Source organism: Sus scrofa, chromosome 5, assembly GCF_000003025.6.
Source record: "Sus scrofa isolate TJ Tabasco breed Duroc chromosome 5, Sscrofa11.1, whole genome shotgun sequence".
Classification (NCBI taxonomy): Eukaryota; Metazoa; Chordata; class Mammalia; order Artiodactyla; family Suidae; genus Sus; species Sus scrofa.
This window is the reverse complement of record NC_010447.5, coordinates 44,333,673-44,346,795: the sequence shown is the minus strand read 5'-3', so window position 1 is coordinate 44,346,795 and position 13,123 is coordinate 44,333,673. Positions and strand designations below refer to the sequence as shown.

Genomic DNA, 13,123 nt, shown 5'->3' with positions numbered 1-13,123 from the left:
CTGATTTGACAAGTTTTTAACAAGTGTCCTTTAATTAATTCTATAATTAATAACTAGAAGCAACTCAGAAAAAAGTCTTAATCTCTGTTTACATAAAGCTAATAGAGACTACTCCATTAAAGAATGTAAAACTTTAAAATGAAGAGTTAGGAAAGTCTTTTCTCCCCTATTTATCAAATAACATACATCAAGCATTATCATCTTTATTCTTAATCATGCATTCATAAAGTTGGTAAGCTTCAGTTTTGCAGAACTATCAAACTTTTTTTCACTCTAATAATTTTCATCTGCTTTCAATAGGGAGTACAGATTTTCAGAGCTTAATAGAGTCTTAAAAGTTGTCCAGAGTTCAAATGTGTGCCCCAAATAAATAACCCTGGGGTTTAGGCTCAGGATATATTATAGGAACGAGAGGATGAGGCCACGTAGACAGGCTTCTGGGCAACTCTACTACACACTTCCGTGGTGAACTACATATGACTTCATTTGTAAAGAATAAAAAATGTTTAATTGGTGCTAAAAAATATATTAAAAAAAAGAAAATCAATTCCTTAAAAAGGAATGTACCAAGAAAAATTTTGATGTTACAGATGAAGAACCTGAGGCCCAAAAGAAGTCAGTTTTATGACCTGCCCAAGGTTACACAACAACTTTTACAAAGGTTGACTGATTTATAGTTCTCACAGACCTGATAAGGAAAATACTATAATTATTATCCCTATTTTACAAAAAAAGGAAACAGAAGCACATGGAGATATAGATTTAAGTTCCCTATATACCTAGTGAATAGAAGAGCTGAGATTGAAATTGAGAAGTAAATGTTTCCTACTATCCTGTGCAATCTTAATATTATAAAAATATTATGTTTAATCAATTAAAAAGTCCAAACAATACAAATAAATTAAAGTATATTTTGTCTCCTAATTAAGGTATTAATATTTTCAAAGATTTAAAAAGTGGTGTTGCCAGTCAGAATGGCCATCATTAACAAGACAATAAATAACAAATGCTGGAGAGGGTGTGGAGAAAGGTACCCTCCTTCACTGGTGGGGGGAATGTACATTGGTACAACCACTAGAGAAAACAGTATGGAGGTACCTCAGAAAACTAAATATAGAACTACCATATGATTCAGCAATCCCACTCCTGGGCATATATCCAGACAAGATTTTCATTGAAAAAGATAGATGCAGCACATCCAATATGTTCATTGCAGCACTATTCACAATAGCCAAGACATGGAAACAACCTCAATATCCATCTGTGGGTGACTGGATTAAGAAAATGTAGTATGTGAACACAATGGAATACTACTCAGCCATAAAAAAGAACAAAATATTGCCATTTGCAGCAACATGGATGGAACTAGAGAATCTCATACTAAGTGAAGTAAGTCAGAAAAAGGAAGACAAATACCATATAATATCACTTATATCTGGAATCTAATACATGGCACAAATGAACCTATCTATAGAAAAAAAAACAAACTCAGGGACTTGGAGAAACAGACTTTGGTTTCTGAGGGAGAGGGAGAGGGGCAGACTGGGTGTTTGGGGTCAGTAGATACAAACTACTGCACTTGAAGTGGATAAGCAATGAGATCCTGCTATACAGCACAGGAAACAATTCTTTAGTCACTTGTGACAGAACATGATAGAGGATAACGTGAGTAAAAGAATGTGTGTATATAAATACATATACACACATACATATATACACATACACATATGTATGACTGGGTCACTTTGCTGTATAGCAGAAATTGAAAGAACACTGTAAGTCAACCATAATAGAAAAAATAAAAATCTTAAGTAAAAAATAAAAAATATTGTTTAGCTTAAAAGATTAGATATAATTTACAAAAATCAAGTTATAAGTGTATATAATTTTATTTTCCAGTTTTTACAGATCAGTAAGATATTTAATAAACAATTTCAAAACATTAAACAATTTCCACCATTTCAACCTCTAAGGAAAAACATTACGTTTTAACCTTTTTAAACAAATCCATATTCAATCTGAGAACCTCTTTTGCAAAATTTAACCATTACTCAAATGATTCTAAAATGTTTCACCAAATGCATACAATTAATGAGAAATTTACAGGACTATTTCTTTAGAATTAAAATAAACCAGGTATAAATTATTTGACTTCTCTTTTATGATATATTATCTTCACAGCAATTTCAATCTAAAGGCACTTCAAAAAAAAATATTTACCTAGAAAAATCCTTGTCTACTTCATATTCATACTTCATCCATGTATCTTGATATACTGAAAATTCCATTATAGTTAATAAAGCCATAGTGGTAAATGCTATTAGAGAAACTGAGAAACCAACAAAAAAGAAAGCATTAAAACAATTTTTGATAAGGAAACAGGAAACCATTTTAAGTGAGATAAAAACTAGCAAAGAATGCCCTAAAATGACTGCCATGTGAATGAATACTTTATATAATATTCTTGAAATATTCATTATAGATTTTTTTTCCCTAAAACAGCTCAAAATAAAGATTTAATGAGTATAAACATGAAAACAAACATTTGCACTATTGAGAAAGCATTTTATTTCTTCAGCATTAAGGACATCTTTCACTAAATAGATTTGCCAAAACTTTACCTTCTTATATATTAAAGTGTCATAGATATGATAAATGATTAAAGTAAGCTTAAGTTTCACAATACAGATTTGATAGTAGTCCCCTCAGAATTAAAAATGTATTCATGCCTGTAGTTCAATTAAAAACACAAAACAAGAGTTCCCGTCGTGGAGTAGTGGTTAACGAACCAGACTAGGAACAATGAGGTTGCTCGTTCGATCCCTGTCCTCACTCAGTGGGTTGAGGATCCGGCGTTGCCGTGAGCTGTGGTGTAGGTTGCAGACGTGGCTCGATCCCGTGTTGCTCTGGCTCTGGCTTAGGCCAGTGGCTACAGTTCCAATTAGACCCCTAACCTGGGAACCTCCATACAGTGCAGGTGCAGCCCTAGAAAAGACCAAAAAATAAATAAATAAATAAAAACACCAAACAAAAAACTAGCCTAATTTCTTAGCTCCTGAGAAGTCACACAATCTGTGTGCCAGAAACTCAAACATGTCCAAATCTCAAATAAAACATATCTACTTTGAAATCTCCTAAATATTTCACTTCATTTTATAAAAGCAAGTAAAAGATATGACAGAAAAGAACCACCATACTGTAACAAAATACACTTATAATGGATTGTGCAACAAGAACTCGTACTATTTTCATTAACAAAATGTAATTACAAGAGATTAGAAATAGTAATTTATTACACTTTACCAAATGAAATGTAAATCCTATATAAAATATTTTATTAGCTCTTCAGAGAGAAATAAATAACAGTAAATACTCTTATAGTTGCATATCTTCTTCTATTTCATTATTTTTCTTTTATTTAACAAATACTCCTATCTGTACCAGGTACTATTCTAAGCATTTTATAAATATTAACTTAATTATTATTGCAACTCGACTAGGTGAATACTGATATTCCTATTTTGTGAAAGAAATAAACTAAAGCATAGACGACAGATTGAGTAAATTCCTCAAGGTCAACAGTTAGGAAAGGTCAGAGGTGGAATTTAAATCCAGACAGTCTGACTCCAAAGTCTAAGCTCTTAAGTGTTACCCCACACTCTCTTCAGTAATGTGAAATTTAAGAATTTTTACTGTAACGTCTAAATTAATTTATTCTTCGCATTCTCGTTGTAGCTTGGCAGGTTAAGAACCTGATTTACTGTCCTGAAGATGAGGGTTCAATCCCTGGCCTTGCTCAGTGAGTTAGGGATCTAGTGTTGCTGTTAACTGTGGTATAAGTTGCAGATGTGGCTTGGATCCAGTGTTGCTGTGGCACAGGTCTGCAGCTGCAGCTCTGATTTGACCCCTGGCCCAGGAACTTCCATATGCCATAGGTGCGGCTATAAAAAAATACAAATAAAAATAAAAAATAAAAAAAGAATTGATTTATTCTAAACCAAAAAAGACTGAGGCAGTTTTCAGCATTAAATAACCTCAATTCTAATATATACAATAATCTTGTTAATATAAGTATACATAACTCAAGAGCACTAAAGCAGTAAAATGGGATTAATTTGTTCAGTAATGTTTTAACAAACATTGCTAAATGCACAGACTGCACTGGGTTGGATGCCAAAGAGAATATGTATAAGAAAAAAACTAAGACAAACAGTGGGACATGAGGACAGACCAGCTATGAAGCTACTGCATAGTTCTTCACTGATGAGTTCTTCCTCATGACTACATTTTTGTTTGTTGTTGCTTGGATCACTCAGAAGTTGCACTTACTGCAGGAGTTTTCATTTGAAGTGATACTCACCTGTACCCCCACTGGCTGAAGTCTCTACATAGCTGTCAGGAACCTTTGGAAAGGCATCCAACTCTTTCACCAAACTTAAGGTTTTCTTCCGATTCAGTCGCCTCATCTTCAGGAAAACCTTCTTCTTCTTCTTTCATATAGTCATGCTAAGAAATAAAAAATAAGTAAATTAATACTTTAAAAAGATTCTTTTTTTTTTCTTTCATTTCTTTTCTTTTTAGATAACCGAAAAATATCCTTGGAACAACTTAACATTCTTATTTCTCTTTGAGAAAAAAAAAGCTTAATAACTTATCAACATCTCTCCTTTCACTGTTCCCACCCTGAAAAAAAGTACTAATGAAAGGCAATTTACACACAAAAACACATAAAACAGTCAGGGGCAAATGTGAATTCAATCACATTTGCCAATATTTAAATATACAAATTAATACATAGTTTTTCTCCTATTAACAAAATACATAAAAATAATATATTCCCATTAATAGATGATAATGAAGTAATGAAATAGGCATGCTCATATATTGCTAACAAGAATATAAATATTCACCACTCCTCTTTTGATTTTAGGAATGTACACTAAGGAAAAAAATCTGGGTTGTGCACAAAAATTTAACTGTGAGGGTATTTCTTGTATGGTCATTTCAAAATACTGAAGATAGAAACAAATTTCTCATATCCAGTATTCTGAATCTATGTAAACACTGAAAAAGTATTATTTACAAATTACTTGCTATTCTCTTTTTGATCAGTATGGCAACTACATCTAAAATATGTTAGCCATCCTGGAGTTCCCATCATGACTCAGTGGGAAACAAATCTCACTAGTACCCACGAGGATGCAGGTTCAATCCCTAGCCTTGCTCAGTGGGTTAAGGACCGGCATTGCCGTGAGCTTGGTGTAGGTCGCAGACACAGCTGAGATACTGCGTTGCTATGGCTGTGGTGTAGGCCAGTGGCTAAAGCTCCAATTTGACCCTAGCTTGGGAACCTCCATGTGCCATGGGCGCAGCCCTAAAAAGACCAAAAAATAAAAATAAAATAAAAATTAAATTAAATGTTAGCCATAAAATAACTGAAATCTCAAAGATTTATATAATTTTATAAGACTGACTTATATAAATAATATTATAGGTAATAATACAAGCATTATCAGAAATCAAAGTTGTATTCATAAAATCAAAACATACTAGCAGAATAAGTCAAATAGCTGCATAAGTCATTAAAAGAAAGTCTCTAGAAGGCAGACTTGTCTGCAATCTAAGTAGGATTAATACAGAAAGAACAGACCACAGAGCATTCATGGAGAAAAAGGAGACTCGGGGAAGTAAAAACTGTTAGTAATCACAAACCAAAAAGAGAGCAGACCCTAACCAGGGGTACTAATAATCCATCCATGAAGGAGTTATTGCCCTAAAGTGAAGCTGAATGCATTAGTAGGTTGATTTCATTTGCCATTATAAACATTCAACAACCACCTCTTGCTTGACTCCATGCTCAAAAGTGGCCATCAGGTTATAATTTTGCTTCTCATGTATATAATTTTCCTAAGGGGGGAAAAAAAAAGACAAAAAGGATAGCAGTATCTGATCTGACAGTTATAAAACTATTTTCATTTGTAAATTAAGCTTCTGAGTGTTTAAGCATAAGCCATGCTCCTCAAGTTTGTTCAACTCCATAATCAATTTATTTTCTGTACCTGCTTATCAAACTGAACCTTCTTCCATCTTTCAATTTCTACTCAACTTTCTTACAGGAGTTAAATAATAAATATGTTAAAGCCTTTTATGTTTAAAACAAAAGTCTCCACTTATGTTCAAGTCCAACTCCAATTATAGATCTCTGGCTATATTCCTACAGCCAAACTTAAAATGAGTTGACCCTCTTCATACACTGAGATGAATTCCTCTGCTCTCAACTAAATTTGCTCTCAGCAAGGGTATTAACAACTTCCTTAGCACCAATCCAAAGGATACTTTTTAGGCCTTATTCAATTTTGCTTCAGAGAAAATGCATTTTCTCACTTGTTTATCACTTCTTTTTCTTTTGGAAACAATCTCTTACCTTGTCTTAAACAGTATTATACTCCTGAGTGTCATTCTACCTCTAAGCACTTCTTCAGCTTATTTTGCAGATTCTTCTTCCTCTCAGATTCTGCACCAGGCTATCCACCAAACCTCCACACTTTCCCCAAGTAATCTACTATCCCTTCCATTTCCACCTACATGTTGATTTCTCGCAAGTCTTCATTCCCCACTCAAATCTCTCTGCAGACTTGTATATCTTTTTGTCTTCTATTACATTTTCATTAGGGCACTCCCAAAACAATTCAGACTTAACAAATAGAAAAATAAATACTTCATCCTACCAAACCTGTTTTTCTCCTTATCCCTATCTTAGTTAATGATGACACCATGCAGCCAAATAGACAAACCAGAAACAAGAATTACATTCTTAGGCTTAAACCCCTCTTAAATTTCTCTCACATCTGTCTTTTCTTTTCCAGGTCCATTGAGAAGTCCCTTACTAGGACTCTAGTCTCAGCCGCCATAAACTATCTCTGCATTGCTTCAAACAATTTTCAATTTTTCAATTCTCTCTCCATACTACAACAAATAATCTTTTTAATACATAAAACTGATCAAATAAATTTCATTTTTAAATGTTTTTATAGGTTCCCATTACAAGACTTGGACTCTACCCTAACATAAACACAGGTCCTACTTACCTCTCTTCAAAACCCAATCCCTCAAAGTTTCACACTAAATCACTTTCTATTCCTTAAACATGATGTTTTCTCTACCAGAAAAAGCCTTTCCCTTCCGCCCCCACTCTACATTTAGCGAACTCCTATTTAGTCTAGACATCTCTCTCAAGGGGAAACAAACAAACAAACACCTATAATGTCAAACATAAAACAGCATGTGCTCCTAGAACACTGTGCCTTATCACACTATTTCTAATTGCTTAATTTTCTGTTTTCTCCACTGTAATATTAAGGCAGGAACTATGTCTAGCTTAATCTTTATATCTTCATGCCTGGCACAGTAGGTATTTGACAAATATTTATGGATGGATGGATGGAAGGAAGGAAGGAAGGAAACTTCCCCAAAGGAAGGAAATTTCCCTAGAAATACTCATGGTAGCCCAGGTTTTCCAATCAGAACAGTCACACTTGGAAAAGTAAATCTGTAAAAATAGAAAATCTACAAAGAGAAGAATGTTTCTGTTTTGTTCACTACAGTATCCCCACCACCTAGGGCAGTGGTTGGCACATAGTAGGTACAGCATTATAGAGAGAATGACTAAAGATGTGAATTTTGCTTTCTAAACTTTCTGTACTTTAATAAGCTTTATAAATGTTTTCTTATAAATTATATACAAGTATAAAGATATGGCAAGCAGCTACTTCATTTTACAAATCCTCTAACAACTCATCATGCCTAGTCGACTAGCACTCCTCCCTTAATTGTCTGGTATGCTTGGCTACCTCCCAGCCTCTAGATTCTCCCACCCCTAGTTTCCATGATTCTATGGCCTGACCCAGAGAGCATGCATAGGGCACTCTCGTCACCTCTCCTACATTTTGGGATAGAAACATGAACAACAGTGGGACAGGTCCCTGGTGAACTGGCAGGGGATGCCTCACCTTCCGCTCAGACACTTCTATGATACAATGGAGCACCCTACCACTCTGCAGCTGCTCCTGTCCATTCCTGTTAGCTCAACACTAACCTACATCCAAGAAGTTCATTCTATCTCCAGTACTTGCTAATCTACTTTATATAGCCACTGTTCTGAGATGAACAATAACTCCTATTTTTCTAAAAGCAATCCTTCTACCTGCTCTTTATGAAACCGGACATTCTCCTGGTGGTAGTTCTTTTTGAATCTTACTTCATTTCTGAGACTCACAGGTAAAGGAGTATCTTTCAACATGATTTTCCTTAACCATCTCTTCCCTTTTTAATAACAAGCACACATACTATGTAGAATTATAGTTAATTTTCATATTATGTGCTAGGTGTTATTTGAAGCACTTTAATATATTAAATTCATTGAATCCTCTAAAGGACTCTACAAAGTAGGTAACTATTTTTATTGTCAATTATAGACAAGGAAACTGAGGCACAGAACAGTCAAGTATTTTTGAGAGCCACACAGCAGGGGATAGAAGCTGGATTCAATGCAAAGACGCTTGGCTCCAAAGTCCATGCTCCAACTCACAGTATACAATGACTCACTCGAGCACTTGATACCATCTTCTATTAATATCTAGATACATTTATACTTTCCTTAATGATTAGCACCTGGATCATTCATTATACATCTCTTCTTCCCCATTCCATCACCATCCTATGACACTCATTCTCTGGCACTCATTCACAATAACGACCCTTTTACTAGGTAAGCCTAGCAGGTCTTTTCCACTGACCTCTACCTTAACTCTATACAAAGCCACATATGAACAAGGCCATGTTTTGGCTCCTCTTAGTTTTAAAAACTGCTTCACCTCTAAAATCCAAAACACTAACTTTCCTCTCTGAGCAGAACAAATTATCAATCCTTCCAGCTCTTTAATTTCCTGACTAGGGAAAAATATCCTCTTCCTTTCCCTTGGATTCCTCTCAGTCATCCAGTTCATTGCTCCCATTCACATTCCACCTGCCTTTGCATCCAGCTCAGTCAGACATTTTCAAAAACATATTTAGAAAGACCCTAGACCAGTGGTTTCCAGAACCACAGAATTACCATTCTGTAACAAAATTTTCTAGTTTGTACTAAATGAAAACAACAAGGCAATACACGAACTTTTTAAGTTAAATTCATTAAATTTAAAAATTTGTTCTTTATAATCTGAGATTTCCTTCCTTTTTTCACGTGTCAGTGTCCTTTCTTTCATGAAATGATAAAAATAGATAGCAAGTTTTGTTTTTAGATGTCCTTTTTTAATAAAATTAAAAACTGCAGTTCTATATCAGCCCTTAAATCCAGCCACTTTCCCTGACTATATATATTTTTGTACTGGTTAACAAAATCTAAAAATTTAAGAATCATTGCACTAGGTTCTTTGGCCCACTGGTTGGTGTTGCTCTTCACATTTTAACAATCTCTTGTATCGTATGTTCAATTTCTCTGCTAAACGGTCATATAAACTAAAAAATGAAACAAACTTCAGGAAGTCATTGATAACAACTGAGACTAAGACAATGCTTTGAAAAACTGCCTAGGGAATGACAAACCACATTTCATGCTGGAACACAGACAAATACATTATCAACACTCAATCTAAGTAATGTCATACAGCCAATATTTCATTATCTGTGTCCTGGTCAATATAAGGAGACTATCAGATGCTTTGCCAAAATTAAAATATAGAATTCAAAACACTTTTAGGTATGATCTGCTCAGTTAAGTTTAATTACCTCTCCAAACAAAAAACGGAGACACAATTTATCTCCTGCTACACACGCTGTATGAGCTAAGTTCTGTTTCATTATGTATTTGACAGTAATAGAAATATTTATTTAGTTATTTAGTTAATAAATATAGCCATTGTTGGGGATTGAACTGTATCCACCAAAAGGATACATTTAAGTCCTAATCTCTGGTATCTGTGAATGGGCCTTATTTGGAAACAGGTGGGGTTTTAAAGATATAATTAGTTAAGATGAGATCACACTGTATTAAGGAGGCCCCAAAACCAATGACTGGTGCCTTTATAAGAAGGCACTGTGAGGATACATAGACACACAAGGAAGAATGCCATGTGAAGACAGGCGGAGATTAGAGCAATGTATCTACAAGCCAAGGGGTGCCAATATGCAGAAGAGGCAAGGAGGAATTCTTTCTTGGGGTCCTCAGAGGGAAGACGGCCTTGCCAACACCTTGATCCAGAGAGAACAAACTTCTACTTCTTAAGCCATCACTGAACTTCAGAAACAAAAAGCAAAACCAAAAAACAATTCCTGTAATTTTAAACTACTTGATTATATTGCATTAAAATACTGTAAAATTTTTATTAAAGATAAAGTAGTTTTACTCTACAAACACTAGATATCAAAAAAGCACTTATTCTTTTTATGTTAAAACTTTTTTCAATAGTTAAACGTTGTTTTAAAAATTACTTACAGTAGCATAACTCAAACAAATCTAATAATCCTCCAGATTTTTCTTTTTTTTTTTTTTTTTTTTTTTGTCTTTTTGCCTTTTCTAAGGCCGCTCCCACAGCATATAAAGGTTCCCAGGCTAGGGATCTAATATCTGAGCCGTGTCTGCCACTTACACCACAGCTCACAGCAACACCAGATCCTTAACCCACTGAGCAAGACCAGGGATCGAACCTGCAACCTCATGGTTCCTAGTCAGATTCATTAACCACTGAGCCATGATGGGAACTTCATCCTCCAGATTTTTAAAAAGTTTACTTGGAAGCCAAGTAAGATGGTATAAACAGGAGTTTTGTGACCAGAAAAACTTGGGGTATATATTAATAATATAGACTGAAGAGTGTTTAATCAATTTGGGGATCAGTGAAAGATTGCTTTAAAAAGCATCTTCTTCAGTCTATATTTTAAGTACAAAGACAACATTTTGTAAGTAGATAAAGAAGATAGAAAACAAAAACTTAAAAATAACAAGTGCTAACACAAAATGAATGCTAACTGTAATGTCAGGCCTTGTTCTAGGTGCTTTTTATGTTTTAGCTCATTTGATTATCACCACCCACCTTACAAGTTAGGTATTATTATTCCCATTTTGCGGATAAGGAAATTAAGGCACAAAGAGGTTAATTTACCTATCATGACATTAAGAGGCAGAATCAGAATAAAAATTGAAAAACTGTTGGGTAGGATTTGCAGCAGGCACAGACTGCCTAAAAAGTAACTTCTATTAAAAATAAGTTTCAATATTTCTTCCAATTAAGTCACTGACCCTGAAAGAAATTTATCTGTTTTTCTAATTCTTTTTTATTGCTGTTGTTGCAGACTAGTACTGATTTCCTTTGGGACTTTCAAGTTTGATATACTTTTTTGACGTGTACCTTCCAACAATTACAACATTTAGTTGTGACTGAAGCTTATCGTCAAAAAGAAAGCAATTCCTCCCCTCCCCCAAGAAAACCACGATTATTTTTCATATTGTTCCTCTAAGAGAACTGAAATAATTGAGTCAGTCTGGAAACATCAATGAATAAATTAAGTAAGAAGGCGTAAGTCCTGAATTCTTCAGTGAATAAGTCTCATTCATTTCTTTATTGTGACTATATACTATAGTTCAAGGAAATAGGTACAACTTCGAACAAATGAATAAATTCCATTTTTAACTGTATCTTTATAACTGCTTCTGAAAGCCAGTCTTGAAACATTTTAACAGATATTATGTAACTTTGAGTTAAGTCTCAAGGGCACTAAATCCTAAATGTAAAATCCCTAGAACGTGTTTTCTCAATGACCTATCAATTCTATATACTACCAATGTCCAAGGCTACTCTATACCACGAGTTGACATATCATCTTATGAGGGTTTCTTAACCCTCGAGGGTTTCAGAAAAGTGGTGACACTCGAACCTGTCTCCCCTGTAGCATCTTGACGTGCCCTGCCCCTTTCTCGTTTTCCCAAGCGGCGTGCAAACCTCTCGAGGAGAGGCCAAGAGCTCGGTCTTTCCTAGAAAGAGGAAGCAACTTGCTGCGAAGAATTCGATATTTGTCTGAATGGGGGTGGGGAGCCAGACACCCGGGAGGATCGGGACATGATCCAGCTGGTAGCCACAACACGGGACCCTCCACGCCTGTGTACGGAAGGAGCCACTGGGGCACCGGGCACTGAGAGAAGCAACGGACCAGGGTCAGCAGCTAGCAGGGAGCACCTAAACTCCAAGTTGTAAGAAAGCTCAAACACTGGACTAGGGAAAGGGGTCCAGGCGCAGCGCTGCCCAGGGTCCTGCCAATAAACGCCCCCGGCGGAGGTAGGAAGAGCAGCTCCTAGTCCAGCCCGCTCTCCAGAGGAGAGGAATTATGCCAGAGAGCCAGCCCTTTGACGGGCTCTGAGCCCCTTTAACGACGTTCACGCCCTGAACAGCCCTGTAATAACCAAGGGAACAGCACCCGGCGGCGTTTCGGTATTTTACCTTGTGTTACGGTCCCAGCCGACCGCCATGTTTCACAGAAGCCCGGGCGGCCCGGGCTCCCGTTCACCCGGAAATATCGCGCGAACAAAAGCGACTACTACCGTTGAAAACGTCAGAAGGGAGACGACGTAGAGTTCTCGCGGTATTACCTTTGATGACGAGCGGCTTTGCAAATTCACAGGCGTGGTCCGAATGAAAGGGGCGTGGCGAAACGGTACTGAAGTTTAAACTTATTTCATTTGTAACTATATCGTGGTTAAGGAATTAATTTCTCCAGGAAGGGATTTATCTACCGACTGACAAAGGCAACAGAGCGAATCCAATCTCAACTCCTCAAACAATACTTCGTTACTAGTCAGAATTACTAGTTGCAAGAGTTACCGTTTGCCACCTTATCCACATCAATCCTCCAAACTCTGCACCACGTTGTGTGCCTTCTCTTTCTTAGCCTCTTTATTTTTTTCTATTAAGAGCATTTAAACTTTGCTTTCCAGACACGAGGAACACTTAATTATTTGCTAAAGGTTTTTCTTGTCTACCAGATAGTAAATTCTGTTAAGAAAGCACATCAGTCTTCCTTGATGGTTATATTACCAATACCCTACTATGCATGCACATATTTGTTGAGAAAA

At 35.8% G+C, this 13,123-nt stretch overlaps 1 protein-coding gene across 2 annotated transcripts in view; it reads right to left on the bottom strand.

Moving 5' to 3' along the window:
• Nucleotides 1-12,572, bottom strand: part of ERGIC2 (ERGIC and golgi 2) — a 50,554-nt gene extending 37,982 nt beyond the window's left edge. The window contains exons 1-4 of one of the 2 annotated variants that reach the window (XM_005655651.3): nt 12,492-12,572; nt 5,839-5,907; nt 4,361-4,506; nt 2,221-2,329 (exon numbers count right to left, since the gene is read on the bottom strand). In XM_005655651.3, coding sequence (XP_005655708.1) covers nt 2,221-2,329; nt 4,361-4,466 — 215 coding nt within the window. In that variant the 5' untranslated portion in view covers nt 4,467-4,506; nt 5,839-5,907; nt 12,492-12,572. 2 annotated transcript variants of the gene reach the window in all.